Genomic DNA, 22505 nt, shown 5'->3' on the forward strand with positions numbered 1-22505 from the left:
AGGCTCTGCATTCAAATTGGCCTTGGATACCAAATGAAACCCAAATGAGCCCACTTCGAGGGCATCCACAAATTAAGACAGGTTTACTGTATGATTGACAATTAAGTCAGGGTGAGATGGGGGGGGGGGGGGGGGAGTAAGAAAAGTTGTTGTTGTTGATACTCAGTTTTAATGGAACAGGGTTAGGAGTCCCTTGGGTATTGTAGTGTTCTGACCCATCACAACTGAGCGGTAACAAAAAAGCGTTCACAACTATATCTTGTGGTGGTAGCACAACAGAACTTCAGGGGAAACAGCCCAGATATGGAAATGATACAAGAAGCTGGTTTTTACTGTATGTGCAATTATGAAAAAAAAAAACGAATGTCGGTTGGTGTGTCTTGTCTTTCAGGGCTGGTTGACGCTTACACACACAGGTTTGTTTTCTTACATGTGTTCTTGTTGTATTACTTGTTATTGTATGTCAGGACTATAAAGAAAGCAGGGGATGTGTCTGAGCTTTTAAACTGTCTGGTGTCAGATTCAACCACGTATCTCTGACTCATTGGAGCCTGTGACATTATTTGTTAAGTTCTGGTACTCCTTTGAGAATTTTACATAAGTTTTGGAAAATCACATCTGCACTTGAGTCCTTTGCAGTAACTAACCCACCACTGCTATCAAGGGTGCTTTTTGTCACCAACTTTGACCTCCTCTTGTGGTAGCATTAACTCGACACATAGCTAGAACAATCTTACAAATTCATGGGGCAGCTCTCAGCCTAAGCTGGTACTGCATTGTGTTGCATTGCATTTTGCAAACTGTAACCCGGTATTAAGGACCAGTCACTAGTTAATTAACAGCAGATGCTGATGTCATGAGTTCTGAGGGCATTTATGCCGTTTTCTTCTGCCTGGTGTTCAGATAGACTTGGTTAACTGATTAAATACCAGCAAGCTGGCCTTGCCCTCCAGCACGCTTTCTGAGGTATTCTGGGGTGCTGCCTTTAGTTTTCCACCTACCACGGAACCAGGTGAAACACCCGTCTCTCGGGTTCGGTTTCTGGCGACTTCAGAATTTACGTTTTCCTCGTCGCTGCCAAGTGGACCAATAAAAAAAAAAGTGTCTCGAGGGATATTGATGGGCATTTTGTTTCTTGCAAGAGAGGTTTTCCATAAGTTTCCCGTGACTCCCTTCCCATGGTTTATATTTGTGACATGTAAACGTCCTGCAAATCTACTTCAGTGTTGAAGCTTGTGGACATGAGTGTTTATCTGATGAATGAAATCCAGGACCTACAGATGTTCTCCTGTGCCTGGTCAGAGGAAGCCTTAGTTTAGAGGGGAAAAAAATAATTTGTCATGAGTCTGTCAAGGTTTTTTTTTTTTTTTTTATATATAAATATTTGATCAAGGTATGCACCATGAACAATAATGCCAATAATAGCTATGCAGAAGGAAAGAGTACATTACTTTACAAAAAAGAAAAGAAAATCATTCATTAATCTCTTCTCTTTTTCAGTTCAAAATTTTGTTTTGCAAATATACTATTTTTAAAAACTTGAAGATGAGTACACAAGATTTCAACATATTTCTTTTTTTAATTTTTGTTTCCTTTTTCGTTTGTTCGACTAGAAACTCTGAAAATTGAAAATAAAAACATTGATTATCTGTTTGAGCTCCCACTGTCTCTGTTGATTTCCACAAAGACTAGACATCATTTGTTTCCCAACCCATTCACTTTTGACAGAACATTTGCATTGGTATAATTAAGCTCAGATAAACAAATTAGAGGTGACCTGTTGCACATTTCATGTGATGAAAGTGTCTCCCTATTGACATGGAATGTGTAAATGTTCAATGTAGTTTTGCTAAAGACGGCATTTCATTTAGAGATTTTATTATCACATTGAAAAAATCAAATGATTCAATGTTAAAGGAAGGTTTACTGTTCAGACGTGAATAATTATTGGCCCATCCAGTCTGTTTCTGTCATCCTCTGTGGTGTTTAAATATCCCCCTTGGAGGACGCAAGATGCCAGACTGTAGCTATATGAAATTAACTGTTTATTTTCCAATAATAATAACTGTTTATTTTTGGGTCAAGGATCTTCAATAACTCTTCATCAAAGCAATTTCACCAACAGTGAATTATTGCTCAACATACAGTATTCCTCATATGTATACTCAATTAGAACTGTGAAAGTAAATTCAAAAGCTCTTCAAGTATATATTTGGTTAACAATAAATTAATTCATCATTTCATTTGCTAATGTGTATAGATACTTTTGGGGGTATCACAACACACATCTTGCTTCACAAAACAAAATCCCTAACATTTGACTGGCAAATGTATTGCTCAGATGTCCCCTCTCACAGTGTGTTGAGATGACATCCGTTGCTGCTTGTGTAAGCTTGGGCTCTCATTCCCCTTTGGCTTTATATGATTACTCAACATACCCTACACATGTTTTACAAAAAAACCCCAACAAAAAACACTGATTCTTTCAGATCAATACATGGATGTTAGATGTTAGGAAGCATAGATTATTTCCTTTTGGCTGACGCTTTAGCCAGCTGTAGTGGAGCCTCAAAAGCGGATTTAAATGGGCTGTAATGGCATTCTGTCTCCGTCTCTCTGTATGTATTGCCCCTTCGAATCCACTGCCAACCGACTATATAACCACACAAAATCAATAAATCTCTGGCCACGTTCCCGCACTGTAGAGTGCAGTTTACTGGCAGAGGAGGCTCCAGCTGCCCGCCACCACCCTCTCCCAGAGGGTGTTCGGTTCTCCTCTCCTCTCTTTTCTCCTCTACTCTCCACACTTGGCCACCAATTTTGCTAATACTGCTCTTCAACTGGCCCCATCCTTTGAATATGCCCCCACCCCCACCCCCTGGCTCATTTGCCTGCTGGTTTGTGTATCTGCCCACAAACCTGCTCCGTGATTGGACGAGGCGATAGAGAGAGGAACCTGGAACATGCAAATCCAACCAAATGCAGTGAGTGTGTGTGTGTGTGTGTGTGTGTGTGTGTGTGTGTGTGTGCACGCACATGTGCGTATGTGTGCGTGTGTGTGTGTACGTGTACGTGTGTGTGTGTGTACGTGTGTGTGTGTGTGTGTGTGTGTGTACGTGTGTGTGGGTGTCTGAAGCGCAGCGGTGGAGGAAGATGATGGGCTCTGAATATGACCCTTGAGATCCAGAACTCTCGTGTTCCAATCCACAGAACCAATGAGAAATAGACAGACAGAGAGAGCGAGAGATTGAGTGAGGGAGTGTGAGAGCCAAAGCGACAGATAGGATTTATCCAGCACTGTCCTGCACAGGCCTGCTCTACACCAACTGGACCCATCACTCTTTTCTTCCAAGGTAAGCTCCATCTCTCCACTTTTTGATTTAAATCTGACGTTCCTAGACTTTTCTGCTTCGATTCCTACCACACTGATGTTTGAATGGTGTACAGCTACTAAGCTGAAGATATGAACTGCAGGGTATCATCACTGTGTGAAGTGCTACATTCAGGACATTTATTTGTTGGGATCACATATCAGTGTTCACTAATGTCTTCCATGTGAAATTGGCTTGAGAGTATGTCTGTTTTGGTGCCCCAGGGTGTTTTCAATAGTTCTCTTCTGAATTTGGCATCACCTTTCCCTGTGACAGCACATGGGGGACATCATTTTTGTTTTTATTTAACATGAAGGATACTGCCTTTACTTAATAGATGACATTCTGCAAATTCTTAATGTCTGCACCCTGATTGGCAGGAGAGCATTAACACACATCACAGACACAGAGCTTAATGCTTTATCAGCAGGCTATCATCTGATTGAAATTCACCATTCGCTAAATTAACAATGGTCATTTTGGTGATGTTGGTGATGAGTCACTTCTGAAATTATAACAGGTCAAATCTCATCATGATGGGAAAGAACATTTGAATGATAGTGCTACTAATGGATATTTGCTGTCTGCAACAGAATTTATGTAAATATGAAATTCATCCCAAACATTAATGTAATTCTACAGTTTAGATATTTTTTCTGAAATAAAAGCCTAAAAGATGTTTCAAAGTAATCAGATATCGTTGTGTGAAAAGCAGAGAATATTACTGCATTGGCTTGACAGGTTGGTTAGTGGTTAGTCGAGTTCAGGGTGGCAATGACTAATTTCCTGTTTGGGTCTTTGAAAAAGCGAGGAAGAGGAACGTACACCCAAGTGCTGGCCAGGAGGTCATCAGAATAGAGGTAGAGTAGCCGCACAGCCACAAGACCGACTTTTCTGCACACAGCCTTTATCAAGGTTCACTTCGGCACACAGCCTTGATCAAAGTTCTCTGGGTTCTGTCTTCAACAGGAACTATTAACAGGCCGTGTCAAGGACATTGAGATATCAAGACATCATGGAGTACACATTTCGGGCTGTCACCCAGTCTCCTGGGATTCTTATTTGGCGAATAGAGGTACAGTTCATCTGACACCATATCAAATTCCTCAGATTCACTTCACTACTTTGTGACATAGAACATCCAAAAGTGCTCTTTGCTTAAGAGAATTATAGAAGTTTTATAGACCCTTTCAAGAGAGTTCCATTATCAGCATCATAGTTGGCCCCACAAGACTTCCGTTTTAACATTCCATATGTTATCTTAATGCAGAGGAAGTCGATTGGGGCCCAAATAGAATGTTCAAGCATTGTTTTTGTTTTTATTGTTGAAAGGGTCTATCTCTGTCTTGATATATCTGATAGAAAATGGAGTTGGTTCTGGTCCCAGAGAAATCGCATGGAAACTTCTTTGAGGGCGACTGCTACGTGCTCCTTTATGTAAGTGCCTCGTGTGACCTTTTAAGGCAAAATAAAATGTGAACATGACATGTGAATATGTCATGTTAGTTTACGATGACCGGAGGAAAGACTTATCATTTAAGGCAAAATAAAATGTGAACATGACATGTGAATATGTCATGTTAGTTTACGATGACCGGAGGAAAGACTTATCATTGTAGTTGTTTGTATTTCCATCTGCTTTGCATGCTTATCCAGAAGCCCGAGATCTATATCAGCAGTGTGCTTCTCTCTCCCACCATCTTCTGCTGTAATTCCCCTTTCTCCCAACTTCCCATTCCCTGTAGCTGTTTACCTGTCCTGCTCCACTTTGACTCCAGTTCATGCGTTTGTCTGTATGTGTATTCTCTCATCATCTCACTTTGAATTGCAGTCTCTTCCTCATGTGCTCTTATCTCACCGCAGTCCCCTCACTTCCACATGTAGCACTCTACTCGCTTCTCTCTCATTAATGTCTTCCTCGTCCCCACTATCTCTCCATCTTCTCTCTCTCTCTACATCTAGCACTCTATCTCTCTCTTCCTCTTTTGGTCTATTTCCCCATGTTGCCTGTGTCTTCCCTATTCCAAATACCTACCTACCTGTGTACACCTGGGTATGTGTGCACACCTTTACACTCACACTCATTAATATATTGATCTGTAAAAAAGAATCTTACTCGCTTCAGACACCCACACACACTTGTACTACAACAACAACACACACACACACACACACACACACACACACTTATTTCTTATTTTGCTTTACCACCCTTCAGACTCGTAAAGTGGGCAGTGCTGTGTCCTATGACATCCACTACTGGATCGGCTCCGAGTCCAGCCAAGATGAGCAAGGGGCGGCCGCTGTCTACACCGTGCAGCTGGACGAGTTCCTGGGGTCCGGTCCGGTGCAGCATCGGGAGGTCCAGAGCCATGAATCCGACAGCTTCCGAGGATATTTCAAACAGGGCATCATGTAAGGCCTCTGGGGTGAATTTGAGCATACGTTGACACTGTGATGTGTTTTTTTTTTTTTTTTGAGAATGCTTTTGTTTAGCAAATACAGGACATGAGCTCTCGCGCTGTGTCTACACTCCCTATCTCTGAAAATGAGTCATGGCTATCGTGTGTGTCTATAAAGTCAAGTCAAGTCAGGTGAACCTTGAGGATGTGTCTGTTTGTCTTTGTTCCATCAGCTACAAGAAGGGTGGTGTAGCATCAGGTATGAGGCACACTGAGACAAACTCCTACGACGTCCAGAGACTCCTGCATGTGAAGGGGAAGAGAAGGGTGACTGCTATGGAGGTACAGCAGGAATGACTCAATGACTCTCCATCTCCTTTCTGTAAAAAAACCCCAAACCTTCCACTTTCCCGTACATTATTATTGGGATTATTGATTCCAGAGCATTATGACATCCCATTAAAACCCCAGTGGGACAGTCTACAGAACTAGACTTAAAATAGCCCTGTACCACTTTACATTCTCTTCAAATGGTCAACTAAATGCATTTATTCACATGCAGTGGACCACTCTGACTTTGTTTGTACTGCTCTCCTGTGTTGTGTTTTATCTGACCAGGTGGAGATGACGTGGCAGAGCTTCAACCTGGGTGACGTCTTCCTGCTGGACACGGGCAAAGTCATTATCCAGTGGAACGGCCCAGAGAGCAACAGACAGGAGAGGCTGAAGGTGACGGCTTTTTTTTCCTGATTCCTGCTCCATCTCAAGCCGTCAAGCCGTCCCTCAGCCATTTAGTCTGGGCACTGCAGTATATTAGAACTTCCGAAAGCAAATCCTATCGATCATAATGAGTTTAGGCTGTCCAGAATGCTGTACTGTCCTGCAAACTGCTTCACTCAGCATGCAGTAGTGTCCAATAGAGTCATTGATCTGTTTTTCAGTTAATGCCAAAAAGTACATTTGCAGTAGGAGGACTGGCTCTTGGAGTAGAATACAGAAGCAGACCCAATGGGGGAAGTGAGAGCAACTAATAACACCTAACCGAAGTGATTAGCACAGTGGTTTTGTTCCTCTCCCATAACCACTGACCAGATATTCAGAATAGTGGAGTGTAACCTGTTACAGAAGGCACGGTGGGGGGGTGGGGGTGTAGTTTTCATAATGGGATTTGTGCTGCCACAGTGTAAAGATCAGCTGCCATTTTGGCAGCACATCTGGTTCAGAATGTTCTGGAACGCCGTGGAATGGCAGTAGGGATTTGAGAAGCTTGCCTTGGATGGAATGTAAATATATGTAAATACAAAATGCAAAGCTGTCCTGTAACTATCAACACTGCTTTGCTTGACCTCCAGGGCATGCAGTTGGCCAAGGACATCCGTGACCGAGAGAGGGGGGGTCGGGCAGAGATCGGGGTGATCGAGGGGGATGCGGAGGGGGACAGCTCTCACCTAATGGAGGTCCTGAAAAGCACTCTGGGAGAGCGGAACGCCAAGCTGTCCAGTGCAGTCCCCGATGACACACCTGACCAGGAGCAGAAGGCCCAGCTCGCTCTCTACCAGTAAGAGAAGTGTGGGAGTCTGCTCAGAAGTGTCTACGTTAACGCATTTACATTATCATCTCAAATTATTGTTCTCCATATTACTATAGCCTATTGAGTCATTGGATATACAATTCAACTGTTACTGGCCATTACATGGGTCAGATCAGAGGAAGCATTTGATATTATCCATATACATGTCTGTCTACTTCAACATATGTGATTATGTTGGATAGCTGTGTGTTATTTTAAATGACTGGACTTAAAAGTGCAAAATCACTATTTTTTGGCACAAAACACATCTTTTAGTCATTTTCATAATCAAATTGACATTTTATTTTAAAACTACAGCACGTCAACACATATTTTTCATACAGCTTACTTTTGATAGTGACCTATTGTGTTATGATGTCTGAGAAAAGTGCTTCTTTGTTCCCAGTGTCTCAGATGCTGATGGCGTGATGAAGGTCACAGAGATCGGGACACGGCCACTAGTGCAGGATTTATTAAATCATGATGTATGGATGCTCAAGTATTCCCTTTATTCTTCTATAATTCACACAATGGTATATGTTAGTGTTTTCGAACATAGTAATGCCATACAGCATCCAATTATTTGAATGCAAACAGTTTCTACCCCATTAACGTTAACAATATAGTTTATTTATGGAGTGGAGCCTTGGTTTGTTTTTCAGTAGAGCAAATAAGGGTGATATTGAGGCTGTTCCACTCAGCGAGCTATGATCTCTTGATCCATAATCATGTCCATTTTCATAATTTGTTTTTCATTTGGTTGCTGTTTACTTCAGATCATTATCCAAATAGTCCTATGAGCTCAGTGATAATCATTATAATGTTGTGTGTTCCAGGACTGCTATTTCTTGGACCAGGGAGGAGTGAAGGTGTTTGTGTGGAAAGGGAAGAGAGCCAATAAGGCAGAGAGGCAGGCCGCCATGTCCAGAGCTGTGGTAGGTCCACTGGACATCAGTACAAGAATGAGGAAACTGATCCAGCTCTGCAAATACTGAATGGATGAATTAGTCCCTCGATCAGTTCCTTTTTGTGAGAGGGAATTAGACACATTGTTTGTCATTATCTTCCCTATACCACAGTATATTTTGATTAAACATTACAAAGCGCCTATAGTTCACCCAACTCAAAAAGGGGAAGAAGACTATAGCCACAAAATAAAACGGTAAGACATGATATGACTTCTCTCTGCCTCTGTCTCTCTGTCCTGTCTTAACAGGAGTTTATCAAGCTGAAGGGGTACTCCCACACCACCAACATCGAGACGGTGAACGACGGGGCAGAGTCGGCCCTCTTCAAGCAGCTCTTTCCAAGCTGGAGGGTCAAAGACCAGACAGTTGGCCTTGGCAAGACCCACACCATGGGGAGAGTTGGTGAGTGTGCAGGGCAGTGGTAGTGGATAATGCTTTTACACAGCAGCACACTTGTTAGGAAGGAGGAGAGGTTTGGTATGGTTAACATAAGACTTTTGGTGTGTGTGTGTGTGTGTGTGTGTGTGTGTGTGTGTGTGTGTGTGTGTGTGTGCGGCTCTCTCATTAGAGAATGCAGTGGTCATCTGCAGTGTGGCACATCTGCACTGTCACAGGCTTTGCACAACACATGTTCTGGTGCCATACGTACCGGAACAGAGCTCTCCCACACACTTTACTGCCACACCATGACAGCCTGCTTACGGGTGTGTGTGTGTGTGTGTGTGTGTGTGTGTGTGTGTGTGTGTGTGTGTGTGTGTGTGGCTCCCTCGCTAGATAATGCAGGAGTCATCTGCTACATGGCGCATCTGCACTGTCATGGGCTTTGCACAACACATATTCCATTGTCATACGGCCATCTCCCACATACTTTACTCCCAGACCATGACAGCCTGCTTACGCGCGCGTGTGTGTGTGTGTGTGTGTGTGTGTGTGTGTGTGTGTGTGTGTGTGTGTGTGTGTGTGTGTGTGTGTGTGTGTGTGTGTGTGTGTGTGTGTGTGTGTGTGTGTGTGTGTGTGTGTGTGTGTGTGCACTGATAAGCATGTTTTTTTAAAGTGGTCCAATGAGTTAATGTTTTCATATACATCTACACATTTCAACGATCACTGTATTCATGTATGGTAGCCATGTATGCAGTTACATCACTGTACATGCTGAGCTCACTTCAGCCTTTCTACTTCTGCAGCCACAGTGACCCAGGAGAAGTTTGATGCCTCCAGGATGCACGTTATGCCAGAGGTGGCAGCCCAAGAGCGCATGGTGGACGATGGACATGGAACAGTGGAGGTATGAGGGGAGTGCAGAGGAGAGGAAAGGAGAGGAGGGTGAGAGAGGAGAAAAGCAGAGGAGAGAAGAGAAGAGATGAGGAGAGAAGAGGAGTCAAAAGAGGAGAGCGAGGAGCAAGAGCAGAAATGGGGACAGGAGCGTTGAGAGGAGATAACAGGAAATGGGGAACAGTGAGGAGGAGAACAGGAAATGGGGACAGGAGCGTTGAGAGGAGATAACAGGAAATGGGGAAGAGTGAGGAGGGGAAGAGTGAGGAGGGGAAGAGTGAAGAAGGGAAGACTGAGGAGGGGAAGAGTGAGGAGGGGAAGAGTGAAGAGGGGAAGAGTGAAGAGGGGAAGAGTGAGGAGGGGAAGAGTGAGGAGGGGAAGAGTGAAGAGGGGAAGAGTGAGGAGGGGAAGAGTGAGGAGGGTAGTGTGTTCCAGGACTGCTATTTCTTGGACCAGGGAGGAGTGAAGGTGTTTGTGTGGAAAGGGAAAAGAGCCAATAAGGCAGAGAGGCAGGCTGCCATGTCCAGTGAGGAGGGGAGCAGTGAGGAGGGGACCAGTGAGGAGCGGAGCAGTGAGGAGCGGAACAGTGAGGAGGGGAACAGTGAGGAGGGGAACAGGAAAGGGGGAACAGTGAGGAGGGGAAGAGCAGAGACATAGAAGAGCAGATGCATAAGACCCAGAGGAAGATCCTCAGAGAAAACTATTGTACTGAGAAAAGACGTGTGAGTGCTGAAAGATGGCAAACAGAAAAGGTGACCCTAAAGTTCACTCAGTGCAGAGGAAGTGACAGTGCAGAAACAGGACTAGTAGCGGTCTTGTGTAACATCCTTCCTCTGCCTGACTGTTGTGTAACACAGGTATGGCGAATAGAGAATCTGGAGCTGGTCCCAGTGGAGCCGGAGTGGCATGGCTACTTCTATGGCGGAGACTGCTACCTCATCCTGTACACCTACCAAGTTAACAACAAGAGGAACTACATCCTGTACATATGGCAGGTAACAGACCACTTCCACTGGATATGCACTTGACACAAAAACTTATTTTTTGGATATATTTAAGTCTAGGTTTAACACTGAAATAAAAGAAAAATTGTTAGTTGAATTTTAAACATGTTTTTAAATATGAGATTAAGTTTAGGCTTGTAATGTTTTGGCCTGAGTTAAAGTTACTTTTACATTTACACTGCCATTCAAAAGTTTGGGGTCACCTAGAAATGTCCATTCCACTCCATTATAGACAATAATAATTAATCAGGGTAGCCGTTTTCAGATTACATTATGTGCTTACATAATTGCAAAAGGATTCTCCAATGTTTTCTCAGTTAGCCTTTTAAAATGAAATCAGATTAGTAAACAAAATGTGCCTTTGGAACATTAGATGAATGGTTGCTGATAATGGGCATCTGTATACTTATGTAGATATTGTATTAAAGATCAGCAATTTCTTTCTACAACAGAAATTTACAACATGATGAAAACAAGGACATTTCTAAGTGACTCCAAACATTTGAATGGTAGTGTACTGTACATTTATTCATTTAGCAGAAGTCAGTGCAAGTCATGACCCCAAAAAGAGGAGCTTAGATTAGTTACTCGTGTTAGGCTTGGAACCCTCAGTCCAGATCTTGCACTACTGCAAAAAAGTTTGAGTATGTAAACAAATAAACACCACCTGAGAGAGGTCACAGACAGCAGCTGATGCATTAGGGCCAGTTCTTGAGCCATCTATTTTCAAGTGTCCGCTGCCACTTGGGGTGTAACATGTTTGAATTTGTTGAACAGTTGTAAATCCAAACAAGTTTGACTCCAACCATTTCAACAGGGATACAGGGAGTTGGGTGGCACAATGACACAATGTGGGAACTTTTGAATGCAAAATTCACAAAATGGAATTCAGATGGTGACTTTTGTCTACAGGGCCGACATGCTACCCAGGATGAGTTGGCAGCCAGTGCCTTCCAGGCTGTGGACCTCGACCAGAAGTACAACGACGAGCCTGTCCAGGTGAGAGTGACCATGGGCAAGGAGCCCCGGCACTTCATGGCCATGTTCAAGGGCAAGATGGTCATATTTGAGGTGAGTGAAGAAGCATTAAACCATCACCTTCCTAAATGTTCAGTGGTCCTGCACTCTGCTCCTACGCCCCCCATGCTCTGTGAGTTCTATTGTCTGATTTCCTCAGGGGCACTCTTATATATAAGACAGATACACCTAATTTTGCTAAACTAACAACAATGTCAATTGGTTACACTGGATCTGGTGTGCCTAATAATGCATAGATTGTGTAAGAGGAATTGAGAGGCCCATATGTGTTTTATGTGACCACTTTGTCATCAGAGGTTGTGTGACAAAAGTTTGAATTCTTTCTCAACCAGTTCCAAGGTGTGACTGTAAGCCTTTTGTTTGATATGCGGTTGGCATCAGATACCACAGGTCCTGTTTAATGGATCCTGTTTAATTTATCTATTGCATGTTTTTCAGGGTGGCACCTCTAGGAAGGGGGGCTCAGATCCGGAGCCGCCAGTGCGACTGTTCCAGGTCAGCGGCTCTGACCAGTCCAACACCAAAGCCATCGAGGTCCCTGCCCTGGCTGGCTGCCTCAACTCCAATGATGTTTTTCTGCTGAAGAGCCAGACTGGTGTTTACGTGTGGTGTGGAAAGGTGCGAGCAGGAACGTGTGTGACTGAATGTGACTTTTCTATATGAGTTTTGTTTGTTAGCCAAGTTTTACTCTGTGTGTGTGTGTGTGTGTGTGTGTGTGTGTGTATGTGTGTGTGTATGTGTGTAAGAGAGAGAGAGAAAGAGAGAGAGTTTGTTGTTTATTATTGTCTGCTGGTTGTTATTGTTGTTGTTTTTTTCCACTGTCATTATTTTTATTATCACTACTGTTATTATCGCAATTACTATTTTATTATTTTTATACAGCACTGCTTTGGCAACACTGTAAAAGAACAGTCATGCGAATAAAGCCAATTGAATTGAATTTAATTGAATTGAGAGAGAGAGAGAGAGAGAGAGAGAGAGAGAGAGCCGACTTGAATCTTGCAGCAAATTGGTAGAATCTCTGTGCCTGGTGTCAGCCAGTCATTGTCTCCCAGAATGCATCTGTTCTCTGAGTTGTTTGAAAATGATCCAAAATTATCCTCTTTAAAATTCACAAAATGTTTGAATACATTTGGCATTATGATATTATTAAATTGCAAAAAACAAAAATCAAAAATTGTATATATACTGAAGCCAGAGTGTTGGCGTTTTTAACCACCCTTATGTAGGGGTCCACATATCATTACACAGACATTCTCGATCCCTGTGAATTTTGATCCTTCTTGGTCATACACATGATGATTGGTCATCTCATGAACTTTTATAATATGTGCTGCCTCCTTGTTATGCTAAGCACAAGACCCATCTGATAAAGATTATTTTATTATTAAGTTTTCATAGTTTGTTACTCAGCATGTAGGTTTGTGTGAGACTGAGAAGTTCAGTCAATGGTCAGAGCTCACTTCAGTTAACATTATAGCACTTTGAGAGGTTATTGTTAGTTATTCATATGCAGACACTGAAGGCTTGCAGCTGCATCAGTGCATGCTTGCCTCTTCCTCTTCCACTTCCACCCACTGCTCACTGCTCTCCCTCCACCCTGCAGGGCTCCAGTGGTGACGAGAGAGCCATGGCCAAAGAGGTCAGTACGGTCATCGGACAGGACACTGCTGCCGTGGAGATCATCGCCGAGGGACAGGAGCCCATAGAGTTTTGGACGCTGCTGGGAGGCAAGACTCCATATGCAAATGATAAGAGGTACGTTGCCTGATGGACAGGTGCAGGAATTACCTCAAATTTGCTTTTTAGGTTTACCTCAGTTTGAGTCAAGTATCAAAAACATTGAGTATTCCAAAAGGGAATGGGAAGGTTTTGCCAAATTCAGTTACTAATTGGAAGTAGCTATCTCTACTCTAAGTCTCTTTAAATCATGATATAAGGCTCTTTTAGAAAGACAACTCTGAAAGTAATTTCAGACTTTATATCAAGTGATCTAGAGGTCTGATGTCCGTAGACATTTAGTCAAAAGAGTCTCTTCATCTCAGACTACAGCAGACCTCGCTGGATCATCAACCACGCCTCTTTGAATGCTCCAATAAGACAGGCCGATTTACTGTCTCCGAGGTTACGCAGTTCACTCAAGATGACCTCAGTGAGGATGACGTAATGCTTTTAGACACATGGGATCAGGTATGTCACGCTGAAAGAAATGTTATTCCAAATCACCTCCAAATAACCAGTAAAGTGGAATTACAAACCACCATTACTTAACATCATCTTTGGTTTTGTGTCCATGTTTCCCTTTACTTGGAGTAGCCTTTCTCTGTCCACTTCGCTTATCTTTCAACTACCTATGAATAAACTCTTTATAATCCCACTGGGCCTCCAAAATAGCTCTCATGAGAACAGAGTGTAAACTGTCTATTGTTTTCAAGTGGTTTATTTTAAAAAGTGAGACATGATGATGAATACAAAAATAGCCTTTACTGGTCAGTACATATGGTGTAATGGTAAAACACTCCCAGACAGTATAATGCTCAAAATATATTCAACCATTATTTGGCATAGATAATGCACATATGCACCAGTGCTATGCTTATCAGAACTGTATCTTTCTAAATGATCTTTTTGTGGCAGAGGTTTCCATTGTGATTTGTGCTGCCATTTGCGACAGGTGTTCCTGTGGGTGGGCAACCAGGCCAATGAGGAGGAGCGTAAGGAGTCAGTGGTCACCTGCCAGGAGTACTTACGCACCCACCCTGGCTCCCGCGATCCTGACACCCCCATCCTGCTGGTCAAGCAGGGCTTCGAGCCCCCCACCTTCACTGGCTGGTTCATGGCCTGGGACCCCACCATATGGAGCGTGAGTCAATAAGGGTCCACGTTCAGTGAGCCTGCGACTGCATTAGAGATTGGGATGTTGGCCTGATATCCAGGCCTGACCCTATACTGAGAGCAGACTTGAATCTTGCAGCAGATTGGTAGACTCTCTGTGCCTGAACCATCAATTGTGTCAGCCAGTCATTGTCTCCCAGAATGCATCTGTTCTGTGAGTTGTTTGAAAACAAAATGATCCTCTTTAAAATTCTCAACAAGTTTGAATACATTAGACATAATATGATTTAATAAAACTCATCAGTAATTTATATACTGAAACCAGTGTTTGTATTTAACCACCCTTATGTAGTAGCCCACATATCATTACATAGACTTTCTCGATCTCTGGTGTCAATTGATCCTTCTAGGTCATACTCATGATGATTGGTTATTTCATGAATTTGTCATGAAATGTGCTGCCTTATTGTTACGCCATGCACAAGACCTATCTGATAAATGTTGAGTGTGAATGTTCAGTTGAATGTGAAAATTATAGAGAGGAATGGAGAGAGTATGTGCATGCCTGTGTATGCACGTATGAATATGTCAGTGTGTGTCTATTTAAAAGACAGCGGTGATTTGAGAGATTGTGTGTGTGTGTGGGTGGTGAAATTTCTCAACCCTATCAAAGTAATTGATTGAAAATGATCTGTGCTTTCTTAGGGAGGGAAAACATATGAGCAGTTGAAGATGGAACTTGGGGAAGTTACATCATTGACCAGAGTTGTACCTGTAAGGACACCCCACTACATTTTGCAACACTTACATGCTTTAAAACACAATTAGGAATGTATACAAAGTAATTACAACCTATACTAACTGCAGGAACAAAATGGCAGCACAGAAAACATCACCTACCAGAGCTTCCCTGCTGATGATCTTATCAACAAGCTAGCCGAAGAGCTACCTGAGGGAGTGGACCCTGCCCAGAAAGAGGTCAGCTCTCTTATTTTCATTTCATGGAGATGCAACAGTTATTCCTAATCTTGTAATTGGTACATTGATTAAGCAAAAGGTTATGCTGACTGACAAACTGAGAACTGACCAGATACTCTGAATATAAAGCAACAAACATATTAATAATCCTTTGGATAGCAATTCGTATTAGTCATTTGTTTGTGTTCCTGATAGGAGAGTGAATCCTGTCAAAGTTTTTGCATGGACTTTGGTTTCGCATGGTTGAAGGATTTATATTTGAATGTCTGTATAGCATTGTGCATCAAAAGCATGAATTCTAAACCAATTTATTATTTAAAATTCTCATTTCCTTCCCCTCTCAAACACTTGTTTTCTCTTCTCTCAACCTCTGTCTGTCTCACAGAAACACCTTTCAGACACAGACTTCAAGGCTATATTTGGAATGGCTAAAGACCAGTTTGTCAAACTTCCACAGTGGAAGAAGATCAGCTTGAAGAAGGGGAAAGGGCTGTTCTAGTCATATGCACTGTAATGGAACATTGTCAATTCATCTTTTTTTGTGACAGCCATGTTTAATTATTAATGTGTTTGTAATTCTATGTCATTTTGATTATTTTAATCAAGAGATTCATTTTTCATTATGTAAAGCCAACATTATTGTAATTATATTTCCCTCTTTCCTCTTCATACCAACATGCCAATAACTATATGCATGAATGTTTTAACTGAATGCATATGGAAAATATTCCCTTATTATTCTATCATCTTGTATCATGTTTGTTAGATCACCTGCTTCAGAGATAACTTTGCCCTAACAACATACCATACATTATGTTTCCTTACATTATGTTTTCTCATATGTTGTGACTGAGTTTTAGGAGTGATATAGTTGAATTTGCCATTTAAATAATGATTTCCTTGTTAGCCTACTTTTGCCAAATTCTGTTCAGGTTTTGTTGATAGAATCATATTAATATAATTAAATAAAACTGCATCTGGATTGATATATGTATTATTTTACTGAAATATGAATGCTGAGGAGGGTCCACTGAACGACCTGCACTTGATCCCATAACTCCATTTCAATTATGGAAACAATGAATATCAGAAAAGTGATAACTTTATAATGTGCTACACACTGTGAATTCACCTGCCCATCAAATGGATAATTCCACTTTACACAAATAAAGTATTTTAGAATTAAAAGATTTAGTTGGGTGATATGGTGCTTTATTCTGTTCACATAAGCAGAGGTCTGTTTAGTCTTCTCAAGTACAACTAATAGCATTAAGTCATTCAACAGGGATAGATGAATTTCTGTTCAACAGAAAACTTCTTACACAGAGCACCATGATTTTCATTCACAAGGACTACGCAAGCAAGCACAACTATTACTTTTCATAAAACCATTACAAAATAATAAAGGTATCTCTCTTGTGTATGAAGTTCTATTATAGGTCTTGACTTCTGTTATTTAAAATAATTTTCTGTGTGTAGAGAAACAGGACAAATTGTAGGGTTCGAGAGAAAAAAGATGAACAAATATGTAATTTTATTTGTGTACAATATAAAAAAAGAATGTATCAGGTCAATCCTCTTTCTTATCCTCAGCATAGATGCACAGCCTTACTGCTGATTTAATTGTTACATAACAGTATAAGGTCAACGTGTATCTACTTTTATGTGACTGAGAGGGTGAGTGATCCTCACTCACTTCACTCACTTGAGTTTCAGCTCCTTACTTACTGCAGATCATTCCTTGTCAAAACGCTTCACCATGGAGAAAGCATCCCTTCCAGTGAGGGCCCTGTGACCGGTGTCCTTGCTGAGCAGCAGGCTATAACATGGGGCCCTAGGTGCCTGGTGAGAGGGTGGGGGTGGCACCCATTGTGGCAAGGGCAGAGAGCTCCCCGGGGCTGAGCTCTGAGCATTTTCACTTCTTTTGTTCCTAATGCCCACAGAGGCTTCTTTGGCATGGACTGGCACAGAGGGTAGCGGGCCTTTCCTTATTGCCAAGGGCAAAGACTCTCTCCTGGGTTTGGAAAGGGTGTGTGGAGGGTGTGTGGAGGGTTTAGACAGAACATGTTCCACAGAACGTGTTCTTGTTGTGACATCTGGAGGGAGAGTGAACACGATTCTCCTCTGTGGTGAAGCAGGTGCTGGCCTTAAAAATACACGACATACAGCCACCCATTATACTGTTAAGTGTAACATCACATATTAGTGACATTTGTCACAAATCAAGAAGGCATAAGATATTTGGGTGTTTGAGTGTATTGCATGATACATCAATAATTCAAATGTGTACACGTCTATTTTGATTTCCACCTGAAACTATAAATATATAAACATGAGATAATATAATATTGTAAATATGATGCATGGTTATGACTGCATTTATCTACAAGACTATGTTTCACATATTCGCACATATTCGCAGTGACAGCGATGCTCACATGTGGTCTGTTGGTGAATTCAGCTGACTTTTGTTCCTGTTCTCCCACAGAAGTCGTCCAGATGTGGAGTCCAGACTCTGGGTCCTTATCTGCACCTGAGGCCGAGCTGCAGCACACAACAGTATTGAAATACAGAGGGCCATGAGCATCAAAAGGTATTTGTAAAAGAAAGAGAGACATAACTTCAGAGACGTGAACCTCAAATGCTGTCTTAAGATTTCATGAAATAAATTCTTGTGACATGATTGGACAATCATGTTACTGCATAACTGTGTATGATATTGATATTGTATACAATTTACGTATAGATGATCAAGAACAAATGCATGTAAATTTGTCTGGATATGTGTATATATGTGTTGGTGTGCACAGACTTATGCAGCTGTCGACATATGTTTGTACAGCAGACAGGAACTTCTCAGCCTCCTCCTCATCTGCAAAGTTCAATCCAGCATTGCAGTCCTGCCCATAGAACCCAGTTGAAAATTGACATGGCAGTATCACCAACAACTTCACAATAGTAAAATATAAAAAGTATAGTATACTCTTTTGATCCTGTGAGGGAAATTGGGGCACGTATTATAGGCTGCTATACAAACAGTATGCACAAGCAATATACAATGTGCAGCATACAGAAGTGTATAATGTGAGATAAAACGGAGGTGATGCTGGTAGGCACTCTGAAGAGACTGAAACTAGCCTGGCTAACACCAGACTGCTTCTCAAATCTCAAATGAGATTGAACGTGGGTCTGGAAAGGCTTCACTGACTTCCGACTTCCAGGGGCTTAACAGCAGTGAAATTAAACTTTTAAATTTGATGCATTAAACTCCTACCAAATAATTTTAGAAGTGCAGCAATTAAATCTCTCTTGTAAACAAAGGTTTTAAAGGCAGTTGTTTACTCAATTAAAAAGAAAATACACATCCATATCTTTTTAACCCTGTGGCCATCAGTGCTGTCATTGGTTGTGTTGAATGCACTGCTCTATCTGTCATCATATAAAACCCGCCCCATGCCAGATAAGCGATTGTGATTGGTGCTTGGGTTTTTGGAACATTGGAAATGGGTGTCAATGGCCTCCTTGCCATACTGACCTGCAGAGCAAATTAAAATTTGCTTACAGGTTCGTCTGAGTTCTCCCAGGCTAGACTGAGACATTTTTGTTTTCCTTGTTTGTTTTTGTGTTGTTACATTGATATTTGAAGTGTGTCACTCACGTCTCCCGGGAAACTGTGGAAATACGGATGTGGTGCTGAGTACTTAAAAGGGGTGTAGACCTCCTGTTCCCATAGCAATTTAGCTTTCTAAAGGGTAATAGAAAGTTACAGTCAATGATTTTCAATTTTGGGTATAGTTTATGCTACCATCCATGAACACAAAATAACACATAGTAACTAAACAATTATAATAATAATAATAATAACAATAATAATCTGTATTTATATAGCACTTTTCAAAAACCAAGTTACAAAATGTTGAAGTTACAAAGTGCTGATACATAACATTATACGCTGAGTGCTAATAAGTTGTGGCATGCTTTTTCTACAGCTTAAGCTTCGGATGAATATAAATACCAGTAAGTATGTAAGTATCAGTAAGTATGCTGACCTTGACACAGTAAAGGCGTATGAATGCAGAGTGCACATTTCGATCCTGCTCTAAACATGCAACCCCGCAGGCATGGACCTTCCATGCTAACCTTTGACCTTTATGAGCAGGGCTGACCAATACAAGCTGGACTACTGCAGATGCCAGTACCTGAAAAACATATGCAAAGGGTTTACAAATGCAGATAACCCCCCCCACACACACACACACCCATAACATATTTACAAAAATGGCAACACGCCATTCATACATCCACCCATGTGGTAATGTAATATCTAGTCTGTGGTAAACATTTGCTTTAACAATTAGTTATACTCACAAAGAAATGGGAAAAATTGAGGTACAAGCAGACTATGCTATATGTGATATAGACATATGAAAGATATATGAGTGCAATAGTGTTCAGTTCTGATGGAAGTATACATCAGTTTATTTAAATGTCAAACTATTTGTCAGTTAAATGATCAAACCCAGACAAGCAGGAAGTCAAACTGATCAGTAAGCAAATGAGGTCCAAAAACAGATCAGCAGAAGAGAAAGGGATATGACAACTTGTATCACATTCATTCTAAAGGAATTTAACAAAGCTATGATTTATTGTTCTTGTAATAATCCAACAGGTTTTGCCTCAGCAAACTGAGATAGGCCTACTTCAAGTTTATTAGTAGGCCACAAAGTAAAAAGCAAATTCTAACGGACCCTATGTGTTTAATTCAAATGTAAGTTTTAGTGTTCAATTCCTTATTTGTTTAACAGAAAGCACAGTGGTTTACTTTCATGTAATAGTTGGATTTTTGATTGACCACTACAACGAATCAACAACTAGTGAATCAGTATTTCTAATGTTGCATTAAGAAGAAAGTATTGACCAAAATGAGATTGTGGACGAACTGAGAAGAAAAGAAGATAAGGAAAAGAAAGGGGAGGAGAAGACAGAAGCGGTGATACTCACACGGCAGTCTGCTCCAATTAAGCTGACGAGGAGGCCATTTTCTCTGGTTGACAAATATGTGCTAAACCCCCTTAATCCAGACCTTGACATGTTCGTCTTTTCAATGCTACTCCCTCTATCTGTTTCTCAATTGCACCTTTCAAGGCCTAATACAAACCCAGATGAATGATGCTACTTCCACTTCCTCATGCAAATATGAAAGCATACACATGATCACAGGAAAGCAAGGATAGAGTAGCAGACTCCCCCTCCCATCCACTCCTTTACTGTATTGTAGAGAGGACTCCCCCTCCCATCCACTCCTTTACTGTATTGTAGAGAGGACTCCCCCTCCCATCCACTCCTTTACTGTATTGTAACTATAGAGAGGGCTCTCCTTGTGCACTTAAGAGGGGGGTGTGACAGACTTAAAGAATGAAAGAATAAAGATGCATATCTTTAGTCTTCATATTCAGGCAACGGTGGTCTGTCATGCTGAGGGCTATTTAGGAAGTTGGGAGGTCAGCAGGCACCCACCACAAACACGAGCATTATGTTGCGGGCAGAAAGCAAAAGTCAGTGAAAAGCAAAGTGAAAGGCAAAATGCCAGGTGACTTTTTATCTCCGCTTTCTCTGAACCTGGTGGCTACATTTTTTACGTTTTTAAATTAAGCCGACAAGAAGATCCGACCGTGCACTAAGAAAGATGCGGCTAAGGTGGATGCCTGAAAACGAAAGCGGAACATGTTGGTTATTTATTCATGCCACATTATTTTCTGTCCGATGTATTGATAGGCTATCTTCATTCGCGTAATATCAGTGACAGACAAAAACAGGGAAAGGATTGCCCACTGATGGTGGAGTGCTATTAAACGTTTAGTAGAAACGGAAGCAAAACATACCTCACAAGTCATTTACCTTTGACATTTTAAATCAGAAGGGTCGTGTGCCAAGCGTAACAAGAAGGCTGCACATTTCACGAAAACATCGTGGATCGACCAATCATCACGTGTATGACCTAGAAGGATCGGACGATTGCTTGAGCTGAGGAAATCTTTATAACAATACATAAGCGTCAGCATAAGGGTGGTTCTATATCTATATAATACTAAGGTCTTAGTACACACACAAGCTACCATGTATAATTCTCAACATTACGCACAATGTGTTCGCTGACATTGTGAATTTTAAAGAAGAGATCCGTGGTCTGAAACAGATATCAGAAACAGATGCATTGTGGGAGGCCAGGATTGGCCAATAACGAGTAGGACAACTCTGCTGCTCGCTGCTCTATGGCATGGTATTTTCGTCACCTTAACATTTATTCTGGATGCAAAAGCAAATGATGACTTGATATCACAGATTGACAAAATGTCTCAATTTTGATGCAACTTAGGCGTTAGAGCGAGCTTACTTTTGGACTAGGCTATATTTCATGCCCCCACTCCTTGTCCATGTAGGCTACTTTGTATGGAAAAGTAGGCCTAGGCTACCCCTTACAAAAAATAACTGCAGTTTTACTATTCAAAATATACTGCAGTAGCCTACAATAATATTTTAATGTCCAAAATATTGCATTTCCTGCATACTGCAAATAATTTCTCCAAACTGCTGTTTTGACACTTGCAGTAGATTATAGTGCAGTTATTTTTTGTAGGATTGTTGGTTTGTAAATGCTCATAGCCTAGATCAAACATACAGTACTGTAGGTCTACCAGTTTCGGTAGTGGTGTATTTCGCCATATTAGTAGGACTACATTTAGAAAATTCCGCGACTCGTTGTTTGTTCATGACACTGTACCCTGCCTATGTTTTAAAACGGCCTATTTTGTGGAAATTATCCAAATGCTGAAATCACAATTTCTATCTGGAAACAGACAGCGTTAGGCTAAACCTACCACAATTAGATGAATGAAGATGGAATTAGATTAGATTAATCAAAGGCCTATATGTTACCTATTCTTTGAAGCCAAGCTATTTCCAATTCGCGAAAGTTCAAGAACATTCAACTTTGTTATGTTATGTTGACGTTATGTTGCATCAACTGTTGCACTAGCTGGGAGTACATTCTCTGGAGTATTCCAGCT

General features: G+C 41.5%; 2 protein-coding genes and 3 non-coding genes across 16 annotated transcripts; 3 read left to right on the top strand and 2 right to left on the bottom strand.

Annotated features, from left to right (window-relative positions):
• The first annotated feature begins 3106 nt into the window (after window positions 1-3106).
• avil (advillin) lies at window positions 3107-16629 on the top strand. Of its 3 annotated transcripts, XM_042088211.1 has the most exons (21): window positions 3107-3353; window positions 4179-4231; window positions 4341-4446; window positions 4734-4808; window positions 5590-5786; window positions 6007-6115; window positions 6392-6502; window positions 7126-7331; window positions 7750-7828; window positions 8180-8278; window positions 8560-8713; window positions 9496-9596; window positions 10441-10578; window positions 11500-11658; window positions 12064-12243; window positions 13232-13383; window positions 13671-13815; window positions 14300-14488; window positions 15166-15234; window positions 15328-15438; window positions 15824-16629. In XM_042088211.1, exons 3-21 carry the CDS (start codon window positions 4387-4389, stop codon window positions 15935-15937), a joined length of 2448 nt encoding a protein of 815 aa, XP_041944145.1. In that variant the 5' UTR covers window positions 3107-3353; window positions 4179-4231; window positions 4341-4386; the 3' UTR covers window positions 15938-16629. The 3 variants fall into 3 exon arrangements, with proteins under 3 accessions (XP_041944145.1, XP_041944144.1, XP_041944142.1); XM_042088210.1 differs by lacking the exon at window positions 4179-4231 and having other exon boundaries at window positions 4276-4446; XM_042088208.1 differs by lacking the exon at window positions 4179-4231.
• LOC121708139 lies at window positions 12902-12997 on the top strand. Its single transcript, XR_006031601.1, has one exon. It is a non-coding gene; the product is annotated as a small nucleolar RNA U13 (small nucleolar RNA).
• Window positions 14861-14957, top strand: LOC121708140. Its single transcript, XR_006031602.1, has one exon. It is a non-coding gene; the product is annotated as a small nucleolar RNA U13 (small nucleolar RNA).
• Window positions 16630-16955: 326 nt separating the features above from the next.
• Window positions 16956-22505, bottom strand: si:dkey-197j19.6 (proline-rich protein LAS17). Of its 10 annotated transcripts, none has more exons than XM_042088221.1 (7): window positions 22375-22505; window positions 21337-21436; window positions 19488-19637; window positions 19097-19183; window positions 18251-18338; window positions 17877-17982; window positions 16956-17584 (listed from the first exon to the last, which is right to left on the bottom strand). In XM_042088221.1, the coding sequence occupies exons 2-7, from the start codon at window positions 21343-21345 to the stop codon at window positions 17173-17175; spliced, it is 852 nt and encodes a 283-aa protein (XP_041944155.1). In that variant the 5' UTR covers window positions 21346-21436; window positions 22375-22505; the 3' UTR covers window positions 16956-17172. The 10 variants fall into 10 exon arrangements, 7 of the variants coding, with proteins under 7 accessions (XP_041944155.1, XP_041944153.1, XP_041944150.1 ...); XM_042088219.1 differs by having other exon boundaries at window positions 21321-21436; XM_042088216.1 differs by having other exon boundaries at window positions 20440-21436.
• Window positions 21350-21446, bottom strand: LOC121708138. The gene has a single exon (XR_006031600.1). It is a non-coding gene; the product is annotated as a small nucleolar RNA U13 (small nucleolar RNA).

Source organism: Alosa sapidissima, chromosome 4 (genome assembly GCF_018492685.1).
Source record: "Alosa sapidissima isolate fAloSap1 chromosome 4, fAloSap1.pri, whole genome shotgun sequence".
Lineage (NCBI taxonomy): Eukaryota > Metazoa > Chordata > Actinopteri > Clupeiformes > Clupeidae > Alosa > Alosa sapidissima.

Excerpts from the sequence above, each read along its gene's own strand:
- avil (XM_042088211.1), top strand. The coding sequence starts at position 4,387 with ATGGAGTACACATTTCGGGCTGTCACCCAGTCTCCTGGGATTCTTATT. Across the intron at positions 4,809-5,589 it reads ACTGCTACGTGCTCCTTTAT|ACTCGTAAAGTGGGCAGTGC; the intron begins GTAAGTGCCTCG and ends ACCACCCTTCAG. Across the intron at positions 10,579-11,499 it reads ACATCCTGTACATATGGCAG|GGCCGACATGCTACCCAGGA; the intron begins GTAACAGACCAC and ends TTTTGTCTACAG.
- si:dkey-197j19.6 (XM_042088216.1), bottom strand. The coding sequence starts at position 20,529 with ATGTCAAGGTCTGGATTAAGGGGGTTTAGCACATATTTGTCAACCAGA. Across the intron at positions 18,339-19,096 it reads TCCACAGTTTCCCGGGAGAC|GACTGCAATGCTGGATTGAA; the intron begins GTGAGTGACACA and ends TTCTATGGGCAG. Across the intron at positions 17,983-18,250 it reads ATATGTCGACAGCTGCATAA|CTCGGCCTCAGGTGCAGATA; the intron begins GTCTGTGCACAC and ends TGTGTGCTGCAG.